Below are 19,334 nucleotides of genomic sequence, written 5' to 3'. Positions count from 1 at the left end.
CTGTAGAGTATCTGATCCCTTCCCTATGTGAACAGCTTTCTGTGCTGTTCAATGGATGCAGAGCAGACCCTCTGTTAGATACAGACACACACAATCACTCAAAGGCAGAAGATGTAGACCCAGGGACAGTTCACAGCCTTCAGGTGGATGCAGACTCATACAACAGTCGGACAGGAGACAGGAGGAACAGGAAGTAGAAAATCCAAACCTGAGCTTGATCCTGGCTGACAGACTCCAAGGGGAAGTACCGTGTCTTAAAGCCACACTGATGCATTATTGGTGGCTCAGAGTTAATCACTGATGCTTGTAATCCATGCATACCCTTCTTTTTAGACAACACTTGAGACTGTTAATTCTGAGCTGTTTTTGCATTTTTGATTCACTTAAGGAAAAAAACTCAGAAAACAGATTTTAGTAAAAGAAAATTTGTTGATAATTTCACCAAACTCAGATAACCAAGTTAATCATTTGGTACAACTTTTTGGACACTTTAAACACAGTCACACATGTAAGAAAAACACCTGCCTTTAGTTGTGGCTGTGGTGGTATGCACCTGCAATCTCGGTATTGGAGGTAGATGCAAGAGCATCAGGGGTCTGTGAGCTCAGGGCCAGTGGGGACTGTATAGAGAGACACTTTCAAAAAACAAGGGCTGGAGCGGGAGAGTACTAGCCTAGTCTGTACTCAGTCCTGAGTTTAAAGAGAAGGAGAGGGGGAAGAGCGGGGAGAATGAAGGAGAGAAAGGAAATCTATAGTTAGCCCTGTCTAGTGTCACTGAGGCAGAAAGATCACAAGTTCAAGACCAGCCTGGGCTGTATAGAAAGTTCAAAGCCAACCTGTGGGACATAGTGAGACTTTGTCTCAAAACAAACAAATGAGCTACAAAAAAACTCAACTGCAATATAGTCTTGCATTTTTAATTTAAAATTATTAGGTTGTACATAATATATGCCAGCATCATTTCCTTCCTTCCTTCCTTTCTTTCTTTCTTTCTTTCTTTCTTTCTTTCTTTCTTTCTTTCTTTCTTTCTTTCTTTCTTTCTTTTTCTTTTTTTGAGACAGGGTTTCTCTGTGTAGCCCTAGCTGTCCTAGAACTCACTTTGTAAACCAGGCTGGCCTCAAACTCACAGCGATCCACCTGCCTCTGCCTCCCAAGTGCTGGGATTAAGGCATGTACCACCATACCCAGACTGCCAACATCATTTTCATTTTCTGTGACATGATACTATGTGCGTCACTACTCAATTATTCATTATTGTCAAGACTTTCTCAGGATTCTTTCAGTTACTAGAAATAACAAAACTCCAGACCCAGGGAGGAGCCAGAGGCAATCTCTGGCAGGCTTCCTCCCTCTTGAGGATTAGCTACCAGCAGGTCAACCGACCCCTATAAACCTCAAGCTCAGCAAGACCATTACGTCCCCAAAGTGCCTTCAGACAAGTGAGTTCTAGGCTCCAGTGTCTACACCAACTTGGATCCAATCATATAGATTTGACTGCTTGATAACTGGTGTGACCAGAACACAGGATCCAATGCTGCCCATCACAGACAATTTAAATTGTTTTCGGCTGTTCACTTTCATGAGCTTTACCCCAGCATTAACCTTTAGAAACACAGTTGATGGTTTCTGTGGTGTTAGCTCTTGGCCGTGACTCTGAATCAAGGAGGAGGGCACCATGAATTTGTTCAACTTCAATGAATTCGACGCCCTTGTCAAACTGCCTTTCAGATAGGGCTGGTTTAACCTGTGCTTCAGAAAACAGAAAGCTCTGATAGGTTTGTTTTAATCTCAATTTATTTTAAAAGCTAGGATCCAGAGTTTAAAAGATTATTAGGCTCAATATGAGGAAATCCACCTGTATGTCGAAAGACAAACTGAAAAAATGTGAACTTTCACGTTATTTGACCATTACTTATTAGAGAAAAATGCTAGTGTGTATACTCTGTGGGTTATGACCGAAATGAGCATGTTTATATGTCTGTTTCTGCTGATATTTTATTTCGTGGCTTTTCTTCTAATTTCCTTGAGTCTTTTTCTATTGGAACAAGCCTCTTATTAATTCTTTTTTCTTTCTTTCTTTTCTTTTTCTTTTTTTGGTTTTTCGAGACAGGGTTTCTCTGTGTAGCTTTGCGCCTTTCCTGGAACTTGCTAGGTAGACCAGGCTGGCCTCGAACTCACAGAGATCCTCCCAAGTGCTGGGATTAAAGGCGTGCGCCACCACCGCCCAGCCTCTTATTTGTTCTTAAAGCTTGCATTTTTTTTCAATGAGTTTTGTTTTGAAGCGCTGAGGATCAAACTCAGTACCTCCCACATGCTACACCAGCACTCCACACTAAGCGAGGCCCCTCACCCAAGCTGCTACATTTTAACCTTTTCTCTTGTTTATGTGTTGCAGATGTTCAGCCATTTGTGTTTTTTGGTTTTTTTGTTTGCTTTTAATTTTTTTTTTAATTTTATGTGCATTGGTGTTTTGTGTGCATGTATCTCTGTGTGAGGGTGTCAGATCTTGGAGTTACAGACAGTTGTGAGCTGCCATTTGTGGGTGCTGGGAACTGAACTCAGGTCCTCTGGAAGAGCAGTCAGTGCTCTTAACCGCTACGTCATCTTTCCAGCCCCATGTTTTTTGTTTTTTACTTGATGATTTGGTCAGAAGCATATCACCTTTAGGTTGTAGGATATTTGGGTCTGATTTATTGATTACTTTTTTTAAAAGGTTTTTTTATTTTTATTTTTTGCTTGTGAATGTTTTGCCTGCCTGTTTGTATGTGCACCACATGTGAGCCTGGTGCCTGTGGAGGCCAGGAGAGAGTGTTCGATCCCTTGCAACTGGACTTACAGACAACTGTGAGCAGCCATGTGGGTGCTGAGAACTGAACCCCGGGCCTCTGTAAGAACAGCAAGTGCTCTCAGCTGCCAAGCTGCCTCTCAGCCGCTCTCGCTCCCATTTCCAGTTTGGTTCTACCACTGTAGTTTGCGTCTCGAACCTTGACTTCCGCTCTGGTAAACCACACTCATGAAAACACCTACATCACGGAGTTGTTGTGAAGTTTAAATGAAAGAAAGCATCTGATTAACGGGAGCAGCTCCTGCCCTACATTAATTAATCTTAGATGTCATCACCTTGATTTGTGACGTTTTTCAGTGTACCAAGGCTTTCCAACTCATTATTGAAACCAACAGTATTTCATTTACAGTGCAGTGTGTTTCTAGGCTTTAAAAAAAAAGAAAACTCCCTACAGCTTTCTGTTTTTCAAAGTACAACTTAGTTAACAAGCTTGTATGGAGACCTTATCTAATTTCTTATTCATAGAGATTTAAAAGCATAAACCATATGGTAATTAATATCACTGAACTAGACATTTGAGGTGACAGATTTTATGTTACGTGTCTCTTATGACAGTTTTTAAATTAGTAATGTAAGATACCAAAAAATGATTGAATTATATAACTTTATATACTTTAATATAAAATATAAAGTATTATATGCTTTAATATAAAATTTAAAGTATTATATAGTTTATATTTCAATAAAGCTCTTTTTAAAGCTACCTGGAAAAATAAAATTCCATTTAGAGTGGTTTCGCAATATTTCCAAATGAAGATGTTTTTGTAAGAATTGCTTTGCACTATGTATGATTCATTTACTTGACAAATATTTACTGAGGACCTCTTAAGAAGCCAGTCCTAGGTGAGGCCCTGGTGACTCATTTGTCACCAATATAGTCACGGAGAGTATGGTAAAAGTGTAAGAGAAGAGAGGCTTGGGTGATGCCTCTGTCAGTCAAGTGCTGGGCTGACCACACAAACTCAGGAACGGAGTTCAGATCCCCCGCCTCCCTGATAAGCCAGCCCAGCAGCACACGCCTACGCCTACATCCCAGCACTGGACAGGCAGAGAGAGGAGGATCTCTAGGGCTTGCTGATCAGCCAGTGTAGCCAGTGGGCAAACTTCAGGTTCAGAGAGAGACCCTGTCTCAAAAAATAAGGTGAAGTGCATTAATAATGATAATAATAATAATAATAAAATCAATGTTAAAATCTTGCCTTTACACAAATATATACACATGGCACACATGCACACACATGCATGCATACAGTTGCAGGAACAGATAATTTTTAAAACTTATATATACAAAAAAATTAAACACAGTCAATGTTTCATTACAAATCTGAAACATTCTGTCATAGAAAGCTTAAGAGTGTTGTATAATGGGGGGTGGGGGGAAGACTCTGAGGAAGCTAAGCTGTGACTTAAAGGAAGAATGGGTGTGTACAGAAGAGCTTCCCACTGAATCCCATGACTGCTTTAGAATAAATAATGAACAGATTTATAGTGACCTGGAGCTTATGGAAACAGCGATAGTGAAAGCAAACAGTCCAGCTCCTGTCAGCTGCCTTGATGCACTGAAATCCAGCCGATTAGGGATGTAACATGTAGGAAATGCTGTGTGCCGTGTGCCTGAGGCTTTCACGTGTCTAGGAATTTACCTTTGTGCTGCTCTGGGCCACTAAATCTGCCCCCGGCCTGTGAGGAGGGGTGCCCCCGCGGCTGGTCGGAAGAGCTCGCCTAACCACAGGACCACAGTGTTCTTGAATGTACTTGAAAACTCCCTTCTTTTAGTTCCAGCAAGTTTGCTGCTGTTGGCTTCCACAGAGCCTTGACTGACGAGCTGGCTGCCCTGGGAAAAACCGGCGTCAAAACATCATGTCTCTGCCCTAACTTCATCAACACAGGCTTCATCAAGAACCCGAGTACCAAGTAAGCTGGGACCGGAGCGAGAGCGCAGTGCGGGCGGTTGCTATGGATCTCATTCTGGGGCGTGGGGGGGGGGGGGGGCTCCTGAACAGATTAATCCCTGAAATAGCTGACATCCGATGCTGTCAGTTCACCTTGCTTTCAGATCTTGTAGGTGGTGGGAAAACAGGTGCGGAAACAAAGGAGTGGGGAGAGCGTGACTGTAAGGCAGATCTGAATGACGCAGGTGAACTGCCTAATCTTTTCTTTCTGCCACCTGGATCAGCGCTATTCAGACTCACACGGACGTTCGTTCCTGTGTCCTGAGTGATTGGGACAAACGCTGCTCTCTCCAACCCCAGAGATGACTTTCGTTGTTTGGTTGAGGTAGGGTAGTGGTGAGGATGCTGCCTGGATCCCTGGTCAAAAGCCACATAGGTGACTCTGGTGCTACGGTGTGAAAAGTTCTTCTCTTGGTGCATTTAGAGATTATCTTCCAAAATGAGTTCCAGACCAATTGTTTCTTTGGTTAAAAAAACAATCCCAGAGAATCAGCGCTGGGGATCATTTTTCATCTTTCATCTCTTCAGCATTAGCTTTATGTCTTAGGGATTATAATGCAGGTCTAATTACGTAGATCTGACTAGCCTGGAACTTACTATGTAGACCAGGCTGGGCTTAGTTCACAGATATTCACCGCCTACCCCACCCCTACCCCAAGTGCTGGGATTAAAGATTTATACCACCATACCTGGCCCATAATGCATATTTTTAAGATTCAAACATTATAGGAAATACTAATGGAAAGATCCTCTTTCAAATTTCCTTCATTGGCTGGGCGGTGGTGGTGCACGCTTTTAATTCCAGCACTCAGGAGGCAGAGTCAGGTGGATCTCTGTGAGTTCGAGGCCAGCCTGGGCTGCAGAGTGAGTTCCAGGACAGGCTCCAAAGCTACACAGAGAAACCCTGTCTCGAAAAACAAACAACAACAACAACAACAAAAACAAACCCTTTCCTTCATTGGTAGGACCCTCTCTTAATATCGGATAACATCTTTCTAGACAGCTTTACAGGTGTTAAATAAAAGTATAAACTTTATTTTTTAACTGAGGTAAGACCTCACCAGGTGGACCTGGCTGGCCTTGAACACATGCACCTGCCTCCGTGTCCCCAGGGCTGGGGTGAAAGATGTTAGACACCATTCCTGACAGAGTTTAAGTCACACTCGTGAACTTTATACACATAAGGAAGCAGCATCACGTCCTGAACGTATCTTCTTGACCGTGTACGCAGAGGACTGCCAGCACCATTGACTGTGTGCATTGAACAGTCTACCACATGCTGTTTGGAGCCTGTTTTCAGAGCATAAAATTCAGAGCTTTAATGTAAATGATATTGGTTTTCAGAATAATAGGGTCTTCTGGTGATGATTTTAAGAATTAACTAAATTGTTCAGATCTTTAAAACAGCAAGACTGTAATGAGTATCTTTGTGTATGGGTATTTTCAAATTTGGGTAATTATTTCCTTCAGGTTGATTCATGAAGGTTCATTGGTATATCAAATCAAATACTTAGAAATTGCCATTATTCCTACATAGTGCCCCTCCAGAAGCGAGGCACTAGTTGACACTCTACCCACAGTGAGGGCAGGTATCTTACTCCTTCATCAGCCTCCTTCCTGCTCTTTTTAAATCATTGCCAACTCCAGACACGAGTAATCTTTATATTAATAACTGCTTTCTGTTTTTTGGTATCTGCTCCCTTTTCTAGGGAGCTGCAGAGTTTTCAAGCATACAGCCCTTCGTGTATCTGAGATCCCTTTACATGTCACATTGGTTGCTCCTCCCATGGCCTTTAGGCTCCATGAGGTATTTGGAAAGTTTCCCTCTCATGCCACACTTGTATCTACCCAGAGCACTTTCTAGTAGCTTGGGTGGGAGGAGATGGCGGTGACAGAGCTAAGGACTGGGCCCAGTGCTCTGCACACATGCCAGGCAGGTGCTCTGCCAGGAACACCACCTTCCAGTCCTTTCGATAGACTCTTATGGCTGTATGTTTTACATTTAAATCTTTACCTCAACTTACTTTGGCTTGAGAAAGAACTAAGGTTACAACACAGCCTAATTGCTTTTCCCAAATAGTTAACGAGTTATTCTGTTCTATTGTTTAATAACTCATTATTTCCCTCACTGCCCTAAATTTATATCATAAATTCATGTATGTACTTGGCTATGCATTTGGATTCTCTATTTGGTTATATGGATAACATAAACATTTTTAGCTTATTCCGCACCCCCCCCCTCAGATTTTGTTCTGCTCTCTTCTAATTTGGCTGATCTTTGTGAAATGTATCTGAGATTAATGAGGAGATATGTAGGTAATTCACTTAGGAAGATGGCACTTCTATCTTAAATTTATGGGATGGGTGGAAAGCCAACACTGGACCAAAATACGGAGCTGTTTAAAAATCCCCCAGGGCCCATCACACACATGCTCCCGCCTACAGTAGGATCGTGCCCCTGTAATGCCATCACAACTGAGAGCCTGGTGAGCCGAAATGCATGTGACCTACCCACCCTACCTAACACCACAGCAGCACAGTGGGGGCAGGGGGGGGGTCTGCTGTGCTCGCTGGAAGCTGCGGCTGCCCAGTCAGAAAAATGCTGAAGTTAACATTTGAAATACAGTGTTACAGAGTGTACAGCCACTGTAACGCTAAAAGATCATGATTGAGCTATGAGCCCTCCTAAGTCCATCTGTAGTATAAAAATCATTTTCTCTGTAGTTTTTCCATCCGTGCATATTCATTGTCCTTGGGGTTCTATTAAATAAGGACATTTTCTTTCTTTTCTTTTTTATTTTTAACCTGGGAACGTCTGTTTTGTTTATTTAATTAATTACTTTGAAACCACTAAGAGGATTTGTTTTACAAAGCAATATGCAAGTGATACCAAACTAGTAACAATTTATGAAGATCTATACAGTGATGCAATTTATACTAATAACAGATTGCCAGATGATTCAGCAGCAATTAGGATTGGGGCTAGAAATGTAAAATTCACCAGGTGGTGGTGGTGTAGGCCTTTAATCCCAGCACTCGGGAGGCAGAGGCAGGTGGATCTCAGTGAGTTTGAGGCCAGCCTGGTCTACAATGTGAGTTCCAGGATAGCCAGGACTGTTACACAGAGAAATCCTGTCTTGAGGAGAAAAAAAAAAAAAGTTATGTAAAATTCATCATGGTGAGTTACAGTGTGGTTAGAAGTTAGTTATGAAACCTTGTTCTGATTGACAATCAAAGACCCCTCCTGTCTTATGGTCATTAAGTGTGATGCTAAGAATCTTGAAGTATATATTTTGCAGGGAAATGGTTGATAAAAATAGCATTTAGTCAGATCAACCAGGTTTCCTAAAACCATAGGCTGATTCACATTTAGTAAATTTATAATGTCGGTACTACGTATAGATACATTTTACAGGATGTTAACTTCAAAGATGAGTAAGAAGAATATATTTATTGTTACAACTTGAATTTGTAACAAACACTTTACAGGCGCCCTCCCCCCAACCCCCGCTACAGACATCTGCTTTTTGAATTTTTACTGGGTGCTGGGGATGGAACTCACATCATCATGCTGCACAGCAAGTACTTTACTGGCTGAGCCAGCTCTCCAGCCCCTGCTTGTACGTTCACATCGTGTGTACATACACAGTTGTATGTATCTCTATACATCCTAGGAATCACAAATGAGCGAAAGCATGGCTTGATTCACTTAATAAGATTATCTCCAGCTCCATCCATTTTTCTGTAAACTACGTAACTTCATCTTTACAGCTGGGAAAATTTCACTGTGTGTACATCACATTTTCTTTACCCTGTTGTTGGACACCTAAGTCCTCTCCATCACTTAGCTACTGTGAATAGAGCTGCAGTGAACACTGGTGTGCAAGTGTCTCTGTGTCAGGCTGGTGTGGAGTCCCTCCCGTCACCCTGGGAATGGTATACCTGGACCTTATGGTAGATCTCCATCCTGATCTCCCTTCTGGTTCACTTCCTCACCAGCAGTGTGTGTGAGGAAACAGAGCTTGTCCTGGTATTTTTAACGGCTGACATGTCCTCACCTGAGCTCTGGTTTGCTTTTGGAAGCGCTGCCATGCTGACTAGGGGAGGTGGAAGCTCATGGTGGTGTGTTCGTCTTTCTCTGGTGGCTGCTGAAGCTGAGCGTCTTTTCCATGTTTATTGACTGTATTTTATCTTTTGAGCACTATCTGTTCCTTTTACTTCTTGCCTGGATTTGGTGTCTTGATATTTATTTAGGTTTTTAGTTCTTTGTACAATCTAGATATTAATCTTCTGTCGGATGTTCAGCAAGCTAAGATTCTGTCCCAGTCTGTAGTCTGTCTGTCTTCACTTGTGATTACGTTTTCTGTGCAGAAGCTTTTCAGTGTCATGAGATCTCACCCCAAAATAATCTATGTTAAGACACGATTTTGTTAGGAAACAAAAGCAAGAATGAACCCGGGGATCTTCTAGTAGGCTCCTGTAGTCCCAACACTCTACCTCAGCAACATGGGAAGCCCTGCCTGAGGACAAAACAAAACAAAAACAGCAAAAAAACAAACAAAACAAAACAAAAACCCAGAAACAAACAAACAAAACAAACAAAAAGCCCCAAAGCAAGACTGTCTAGTTCAAAAAGCCAGTTCTTAACTCCATCTGAATTAACTATAAAACGCTAATTTGACCCTGAAGGAAGAAAAGGGACAGATCAGTTGGGGTTGTGGAGCAGTTGAGAAGGGAGTCTTGTTCATTAAATCCAAGAGCAGGTGTGCCGAAGTAACACTTGCCACTTTCCTCTCTTACCAGGATTTAGATGCTAAACTAAAATATTGGCATCTGTGTTCTTAAAAACCCCAGCTATCTTTCAGTTATTAAAATCAGATGCCACATTTTAAAGCTGTTGCTGGTTTAACCTCGCCCTGGGATGGGCTGAACAAGGCAAGAGTGCCCTCTTCTGGCAAAACTGTATCCATACAAGAAATAATTACAGGACATTTTAAAAACGTGAATGGCGGCACGTACCCCAGCCAAGCACTTAACACTGTCTTTTTCTTACACCTTGAGTGCTGGGGCAGATGCTGTCTCGTTATCGGGTAGATGAGTCGACTGAGGCTTACCGATAATCTAGCAACTCACCCATGAGCAGTAGAATGGAACCTCAGACCTGGTTACACAAAGCCAGATTTCTCACTGAAGAAACTGGAACAGCTTCTAAGTGGCTGAATTTGAAATGATGCGTCTCATATTAATGTTGGTATTTAAATCCACTCTAAAGGGCACTCAGGTGTAGTTTTTTGCTTCTGTGTTTATATAGGTAACATACTCCAAAGAAACAGGCTTTCCATGACAGCTAGAGGTCACTGTAGTCTAAATTTGTGGGAATTAAATATTATCATGCATTGCAATTAAGTCCTTGAGAACTAAGAATTGTTTTTATTAAATAATCTGGGATAGTGTACTGGCTGGTTATGTGTGTCAACTTGATACAAATCAGAGAGAGGAAGGAGACACAGGTGAGGAAATACCTCCATGAGATTCAGCTGTAGGACATTTTCTCAATTAGCGATCAATGGGAGAGGGCCCAGCCAAGGCTGGGTGGTCACCCCTGGGCTGGTGGTCCTGGTTCTATAAGAAAGCAGGTTGAGCAAGCCAGAGGAAGCAAGCCAATAGGCAGCACCCCTCTGTGGCCTCTGCATCAGCTCCTGCCTCCAGGTTCCTGCCCTGTTTGAATTCCTGTCCTGACTTCCCTCAATAATGAACAGCAATATGGAAGTGTAAGCCAAATAAACTCTTTCCTCCCCAACTTGCTTTTGGCCCTGGTCTTTCGTCACAGCAATTGAAATGCTAAGACAGATAGCAATAGCATAATTTCAAAACATTCACCTGCTGAATGCCAGAAGCTGTACTATATACTTTATATTTGCCTTTATACTGTGCTCTAATCCTGGATGGCCAGGTTTGATCCTATTTCTGGCCATAGTTTGATATGTTCATAATCTCTCTGTCTCTGACTCATACAGCCAAAGCTGGATTCAAACTCGCTATTGCTGGGATTACAGGCATGAGCCACTCCACCCAGCTGATCTTGCTCTAACTCTTATAACTCCTCTCTCTGTGAGATGGGTCAGCTTGCTGTCACTCTGACAGACAAAATACCCGAGATAATCAACTTACACAGAGAAAGCATTTATTTTGAGTCACAGTTTTGGAGGTTCCCGCCTGTGATTGGTTGACCTCACACTCTGGGGCACATAGCAAGGCAGCATATCAAGGCAGCAGCCTGTGAACCAGGTGTAGCTCCTCACACCTCTAATCTTGGTGCTTCCTAAGCTGGGTATCTCAGGCTACAGACCATCTTGGGCTTAAGTACCAAGACCCAACGATTTCTGTCGGTTCTCCCTGAACTTCATAGTCAGACCCTGTCTTCCATAAGCAGTCTTGGATACTGATTGAATTTCTTTTTAAAGTTCTGCTGCATTTCTCAGTTTCTTCTCGGGCTAGTCTCTGTGGTTGCTATTTCTGGGGTCGGTGCATTTCACGTGGACTCTAACTGGCATACCGTTGTTCATGGTGCTCTCAGAACCTTTATTTCTGTGAGGTCCTAGAGATGGCCCTGCTTTCATTCCCGCTTTATATTCTGTGTCTTCTATTTTCCTTAGTTATTCTAGCTTTAAACATTGTTAATTTCGTGGCTTTTTTCAGAGAGTCAGTTTTGATCTTATGGATTCTCTCTGCTGGCCTCTACTCCACACACCTATAATTAAATCTTTTCTGTTTCTCAATTTGCCTTGCTTTGTGTTTGGTTTACTTTTGACTTATAGCTTATTTTTTTAAATGTTTTTCTTTTTTATATTATAATATAATTACATCATTTCCTCCCTTCCCTTCCCTCCCTTCAAACCCTCCCATGTACCGCTCCCCACTCCTCAAATTTGTGGCCTCTTTTTCTTTAATTGAGGTTGTTGTTGGTGGTGGTGGTATGTGTGTGTGTTCTTTAATGTATAAATACAACCTGCTCAGTCCATATAATGTTTCCTGTGTGTGTATGTGTTCAGGGCTGACCGTTTGGTGTAGGATAACCAAGTGGTGTGCTCTTCCCTGGGGAAGACTCTCTCTCCTGCTCTCAGCCTTCCTTAGTCACCTACAGTTCTTCGCCTAAGGTTGAGGCCGGTGAGCCTTCTCCCTTTCATGTTAGCATGTCTGCCGTGGTCCTTGTTCAGCTCCCGTTTGTGAGATTTGGTGGGTGTAGCTTCTGACATCCCTAGGGGACACCGTCTGTTGCTCTGGCTCTCACGGTCTTCCCGCCCTTCTTCTGCTATGATCCCAAGCCTCGGGTTCAGGGGTTGTGATGTCGATGTATCTGTTGGACTGGGCTCTTCCACTCTGCCTTTTGATGGGTTGTGAATTCTGCAGTGGTCTCCATCTGTTACAAAGAGAAGTTTCCTTGATGGGGGTAAGGACTTCAAAAGGATAAATATTTGGAAGGTAGTGAGGGACCATGCTGGTTTAGTAGAGTGAGAGCCGTAGGGTCTCCTCTAAGATCCGGGACTTCACTGGCCCTGGGGAGTTGGCCAGGTTCCCAGTACCAGTGTGATTTCCCTCTTGTTGAGTGAGACTTAAGTCCAAGTAGAGAGCTGTCGGTTACTACCAAGGCACTAACTGCTACTGCGCCCTTAGGATTACCTTGCTGTGCTGGTTCGTAGGCATCATAGCTGGGTAGCTTCCTTCCCTTGGAAGTCTGGATGGCTTCTCAATATGGACTTCCACATCAATTGATTTGATACCTTTCTTCTTTTTTAAGTAGGTTCCCAGCCTTGGGTTCCCCTCTGAGCACTGTGTCTCATACGTTTTGCTGTCGTGTGCCTTCTTTTCATCTCAAAGCATCTAGTTTTCTGCAGCTTCTTCTCTAGTCCACTGGATATACACGTGTGTGTGTGCTGCGAACTTCCCAGTTCCCTTTGTGTTGCTGATTTCTAATTTCAATCCATTTTAGGTTTTATCCATTATAGTCAGAACATATTTTGTTCAATTTTAATCTTCTTACACTTACCTAGATTTGTCTTGTGGTCTAATGCATGGCCTGCCCTGAAGAAAATGTTTCTGTATGCTCTTGAAAAGCATGTAGTCTGCAGTTGTGGAGGGAGACTTTATCTACATTGTGTCAGCCTAGCTGACGTCTAGTGTTGTTGAGTCTTCTGTTCCTTGCTAGTCTTGTCTCATTGTTTCATACACTGTTGAAAGTGGGGAGTAAAATCTCCAACTATGATTTCCAAACTCTATTTTCTCCTCTCAATTCTGACACTTTTAGCTTTATGTGGTTTGAGACCTTTTGGGAGCAAAGGTCCTTGGGCCTAGAGACAGCACTAGGGAAACCAGGAATGTTATATCTGTAGGGCTGTCATTTCAAAGAAAAGGCTTTATAACCCGTTTTTCAAGCCGGAAGGCTGGGAATGGAGGTGGCTAATAGTCTGCTGATCTGCGTTATCTGTATGACCAGGGGTTCCCTCAAGCTCCCACAGCCAGGACCGGAGGTGACCAATAACCCAAGTGACCTCTATGGCCTCTCTATATAACTGAGACCATGCCAGATCCTCCCCTAGGCCCATAAGCGAATTCAGGTACCCTGTCTCCAGAATGCATCTTCTCGGAGGAAGTGACAAGTACTTTAAATTGAGCTTTGATGTGATTATGCCTTCTTGTGCACAGGAGATTGCATTCTACCTGAAACTTCTCTCCAAATCATACTGGGCTTAAATATGCTTACAATAAACTAATTGGGGTCAGACTCTAGAAGTTTGAACCAACACCAGCTACTGAGTCATATTGAACTGGATTCCCTACACTCTGATGGCCCTGGTGGTCACAGGGACCCCCACAGAGACCCTGTTGTTTCAAGAACAAACTGTTTTTAGTTAAATGTCTTTTTGAAATAATTTATCTCTTTCTGTTCAATTAGTATTATAAACAATGCAGCATAATCTAAACTATTAGACACAGTGTAATTGATAATCTTTTTCTTTCATAGCCAACTTTTAAAACATTTACTCTTCTTGTGTATAGCTCTATTTTTTTCTCTAAATATTTTCAAGTTGTGTGTGTGCATCTGTGTGTGTGTGTGAAAGAGAGAGAGAGGATTTTATTTTACTTCAGCTAGCCCACAAGCAGGAGATGTGCACAAGGTGGCGCTTGCGTAGTAGAGCTGCACAAAGCTCTAGCTGCGTCCGTCCATTTCACCGTCACATCCCAGGGAGTGCTGCTGCCCGCTTGTGCTCACCTAGTGATGCCGCATGAGTAGCCGAGACCTGCCGTGGGAGGGAGCGTTAATGCCATGGAAATCAGCAAGTCCTGCAAAACTGGGAAATCTGTCCGCTGGAGAGTCACTTGTTGAAACTGGCCACCACACTGCTGCCTTGAACCCTTTTTTTTTAAAATTAAGGAACATTAAAACCTGAGTTTTTGTTGTAAGCAATTGAATTTGTTTTCCCTACCCAATTACTCAGCTACTTAAGTGATAAATCAATCAAACCCAATTCTTTGGCCTGGAAATCCTCCTCAGTCTTCCTGTTTGTCCAACATGCTCTCTTTCCCATCCCAACAGATTGGCTCATAGTATTGATGTATAGTTGTTTTTGTTTGGTTTTGGTTTTGGTTTTCCAAGACAGGGTTTCTCTGTGTAGCTCTGGCTGTCCTAGGACTCACTCTGTAGACCAGGCTGGCCTTGAACTCAGAGATCCACCTGCCTCTGCCTCCAGAGTGCTGGGATCAAAGGTGTGCGCCACCACATCCAGCTTGATTTATAGCTTCTAAAAAAGCCATTGTGAGCATTTATTTAATATGACTGAATTTCCTATCAACACGGGGATGTTGGAAGAAATTGAGCTTTTTTCTGAAAATCATTTCTTTTGACCTTTTAAAACCACACTTGACAGTTACTGCACTTCATTCAGAAGTTGTCTGACCTTGGGTAGTGCAGGTACATCAAACAACATTCAGTCCATCACGGCAGCACTTCCTGATGGTGGGTACCAGGCCACAGTATGGACTTCCTGATGGTGGGTACCAGGCTACTGTGGTTGATAAATTGTGCACCCCAATAAACTTATCTGGGGGTCAGAGAACAGAACAGCCATAATATTAAACATAGAGGTTAGGCAGTGGTAGCACACGCCTTTAATCCTAGCATTCCAGAGGCAGAAATCCTTCTGGATCTCTGTGAGTTTAAAGCCACACTGGAAACAGCCGGGCATGGTGACTCAAACCTTTAATCCCAGGAAGTGATGGCAGGAAGCAGAAAGGTATATAAGGCGTGAGGACCAGGAACTAGAGCTGGTTAAGCTTTTAGGCTTTTGGGCAGCAGTTCAGCTGAGATTCATTCTGGATGAGGACTCGAGGCTTCCAGTCTGAGGAAACAGAATCAGCTGAGAAGTTGGCAAGGTAAGGTCAGCTGAAGCTGGTTCTGTCTCTCTGATCTTTCAGTGTTCACCCCAATACCTGGCTCCTGGGTTTGTTTTTTACTAATAAGACTTTTTAAGATTCGTCTATAGGCCACAGTGTGAACTTCCTATGGTAGGTACCAGGCCACAATGTAGCCCTCCAATGTGCTATGCCATTTACACAGGTGTTTATGAACTCTGGGTTCCAGAATGGCCTTTCCCAGAATGTAGAATTCCACTTGTTCAACACCTTCAGCTTCAGTAAGATGTCTTTTTTCTGAAGCCTGCCTCTGTTTTAGTTTAGGACCCACCCTGGAACCTGAAGAGGTGGTAGAACATCTCATGTATGGGATCCTCACTGAGAAGAAAATGATATTTGTTCCAGGTGCTATAGCGTTTTTGATGGTATTGGAAAGGTGAGTGACAGCTGGGTTGGTCGGCATTGGAAGTCAACATGTTCCTACTAGATTTAAAATCAGTTGATGCAATGCAGTTATATGGGAGTAAGGTGACGAGCGCATAACAGGTGAAGAGATTCTGGGTTTTTAAAACTGAGGGTACTAATCACTGAGGGAAGACTGGAATGGTCACTGAGACATTTTCATGTGTTTTTAAGGTTTGTTAGAGTTCTTTTTAAGAAGTTTATGTCTCTTATCAATGAGCAAGGGTGTTTAAAGCATGTTTACTGTCCAATAATTAAGTAGGATGAAAGGAGACCAAGGTTAGATTTTGTTAAAAATCTTATTGTCATTTGTAAAGCAAAATGCTTATTATCATCAATACTTGGTTCTAGCCCAATTTGTAATTTCAAGGAAATCTGAGAGACATGGTCTCACATTACCAGTGACAACTGGTTTGGGTTTTAAATTCTGTAACTGACAGCATAAAGACTGTGGTGTGAGAAAGACGTCACTGGACCCACCCGGAAGTACCAGCTCTCATTGTCTCTGGCTTCCAAATGGAGACAATGCCAAATGAAGAAGCTTCCCATTTGGGGACCCATCTGTGGAGTCCAGGATGTCTCACTCCTGATTCTTGTTCAAGAAGCAGTTCTGCTCTGTCTGCTGTAACCTGCGTCAGCTAAACGGATGGTTGTCCTCTCTCCACAAAGCTTACCTTCCAGCAATCTCGAATGCCCTTTTGATTTGCAGACCTTTAGTGACATATAGAACCATAGACAAAAGATAGTTTAGAAGAGACAAATTAAAAAAACAAACAAACAAACTCAGCATCTGTAATGCAGGAAGAAATACTAGCAAGAGGCCTTGAAAAGTTTTGAATGAAGCAGTTCACTTATTTGTCATTGTGTCTGTTCAGTTGGTAACAAAGTTACATTTTAGATACTCATTCACAGATCTCATGGGAGTTTTCATGCTATAGAAAAGTCATTTTGAAGCATAGGAGCCACTAAATAATCTATAATTTTAGAGATCTTGGCCTTGCTTGCAGTGTGGTCCTTAGATTATGAGCATCCATGTCCCTGAGAGTTAGGAACACAAAATGAGAATTTGTATTCCCTCCGACTCCCCAGAAGATGTGTGGTAAAGTGTCTGCAGCATTCTTTGCACCCTGGAATCCCACAGAGAGGCTAAGGAAAGTGCTGATGTCTGAGACCCGCTCCTCCAGCTCTTCCCGTGACCCTGAGGCACAGCAGAATTTAGAAAGTAGTTGTATTAAGAATGCCTGTAAAACACACACCCTCATTCCCTACCTGAGAAATCTGTGTGGCCTTTGAGGCTGTAACAGTGAGCCTCAGGAGAGCTGGGAGAAACAACCGCCCTTACCCTCTGATAGAGGCTTCTACAACTGCATGGAGTTGCTTGAGAAATCTACTTAACAAGTAGATCCCGCCACCTTCTAGGTATTTTAATATAGGGTATTTGAATCTGGACTCAGAAATCTGTATTTTAATAGGTAACTGCTATGAGCAGCTGGTCCAAAAAAATAGTATTTTAAGGATTACTGAACTAAAGATTTAAAAAAAAAACAAAAAACTTAAGATACTAAGTATGACAAGCATTCTATCCCCTTCTACTCAGAACCCAGTTGAACATGCCCTCGAGTTTAGGTGAAAAGCTCATGGGAAGGGCTAAAGAAATGGTTTGTTAGTTAAGAGCACTTGCTGCCCTTACAGGGGGACGAGGGTTCAGTTCCCAGCATGGTGACTCCCAACCGTCCATAACTCCCATTCCAGGGGATCTGGTGCCCTCTTCTGGCCTGAGAGGACCCCAGGCACACACCATGCACTTAGAAACATACAGACAAGCCGGGCGGTGGTGGTGCACATCTTTAATCCCAGCACTCAGGAGGCAGAGCCAGGCGGATCTCTGTGAGTTCGAGGCCAGCCTGGTCTACAAAGTGAGTTCCAGGAAAGGCGCAAAGCTACACAGAGAAACCCTGTCTCGAAAAACCAAAAAAAAAAAAAAAAGAAATCTTTTTACTAAAACAATCTAAAGTTCACTGTGAGCCACTGTTTACTACTGTTACTGCTATTGACTGTATAGGGTGTGCGGTTTCCAAACACTGAATGCTGCCCAGCAGGTCACTGTATGTCATTACACTGACTTATATATTCCATTTACTTTCTCTCAGACCCGCTGGACTGTGTGACAAGTTTTAAAATATTCTTTAGTGCGCACTATGGGGAGGAAAAAAAAAATGAGATGAGCTTCATGTCTGTCACTATTTGTAGCCTTGAATACTAACATAGAGATTGTTCACAAGAACAATTAGGCATAATTTTTTTCATATACACATGGGAAATTTAAACTCAAAAGTCAATTAAATTTGCTCAACATTATGCTCAAAATCCAGGGCACTGCCCGCATTTTCATTTAGCCGTCCCCTTCTCGAGGCTTTAGTGCAACATTTCAGTGATGTCTTCAATTAGAAAGCATCATATTAGCGCTGGATTTTACCTACTTTCCAGCTTCAGGGTTCTTTTTAACCCTTTAGTGTCTCAACTATTCAGCTTTGTATACCTCCTCTCTGAGATCTTTTTTCAAAAAGGGAAGAATATGTTGATTTCAAAAGTAAATAAATACATATATGTGTAAATTTCAAAAGATATTTGGGACACTCCTGCCCTAGAGAAAGTTAACCCTTGTTCCTCATTTAAGAAGGAAGTGAATTGAAATGGAAAATCTAAGTTCAAGTTAAGATTCTTCATCATGTCTATAATGAATCTGACACACTACATCATAAATTAAATATTAAGTGTTTTGAATGACTATGTTTTACAAATGTACTTAGTATCACATTCCTAATTGTGTTTACACATCTCTTCTAGGATCCTTCCTGAGCGATTCCTGGCAGTTTTAAAACACAGGATCAATATTAAGTTTGATGCAGTTATTGGATACAAAGATAAATGATGAAGACTGCCTGGTCTTCTTGAAAGCTGATTTACCATCTCAAGTTGATTTCTTCCCATATTAATCAATATTTTAATGTTTTTAACTTTTGTTTGTCTCGATATCTTGCTTCTTCACTGTCTCCTCTTGAAGTGTGACCATGCTCATGAAAGCCAGTTTCACATCAAGAGTTGCTCTTGCCAGGTGGTGGTGGCACACGCCTTTAATCCCAGCACTCAGGAGGCAGATCCAGATGGATCTCTGTGAGTTCGAGGCCAGCCTGGTCTACAGAGCGAGATCCAGGAGAGGCACCAAAACTACACAGAGAAACCCTGTCTCAAAAACCAAAAAAACAAAAAACAAAACAAAAACAACAAAAAAAGAGTTGCTCTTACTGAAAAGGGATGGGGGGGGGCACCACAATCTATTTCATGATAATACTTTTCCCAGATTTTGTAGCTCATCACCAAGTTTTCAGAGCTTGTACTATCAATTTTTATTTACAATATTTGTAATTGCACTCTCAGTTTATATAATTCACATTTCCTCTTCTATTCCATATACAATTAGAAACCTTTGTCTCTAGACTGAATAAAGGACTGCGTCCAGTGTCATTTCACAATGTTTTCATGTGCTCTGGGACATTCCATCCCATTTATCAAATACCGTTTCCTGAAATACCAGTCCAAGGAAGCTGGAGGTAGATGCTGTAACAGGGATAAAAGCATCTGTAGGATTTCAGGCTGAAGTACAG

General features: G+C 42.3%; 1 protein-coding gene across 1 annotated transcript in view; it reads left to right on the top strand.

Moving 5' to 3' along the window:
- Hsd17b11 (hydroxysteroid 17-beta dehydrogenase 11) overlaps positions 1–18,686 on the top strand; it is a 43,423-nt gene extending 24,737 nt beyond the window's left edge. Inside the window, exons 5-7 of the mRNA XM_059274863.1 lie at positions 4,622–4,759; positions 15,527–15,643; positions 18,517–18,686. Coding sequence (XP_059130846.1) covers positions 4,622–4,759; positions 15,527–15,643; positions 18,517–18,601 — 340 coding nt within the window. The 3' untranslated portion in view covers positions 18,602–18,686. The remainder of the gene's footprint in view (positions 1–4,621; positions 4,760–15,526; positions 15,644–18,516) is intronic.
- Positions 18,687–19,334: the final 648 nt, after the last annotated feature.

The sequence above is a fragment of the Peromyscus eremicus genome, chromosome 10 (assembly GCF_949786415.1).
Source record: "Peromyscus eremicus chromosome 10, PerEre_H2_v1, whole genome shotgun sequence".
Taxonomy (NCBI): domain Eukaryota; kingdom Metazoa; phylum Chordata; class Mammalia; order Rodentia; family Cricetidae; genus Peromyscus; species Peromyscus eremicus.
This window is presented reverse-complemented; position numbering and strand designations above follow the sequence as displayed.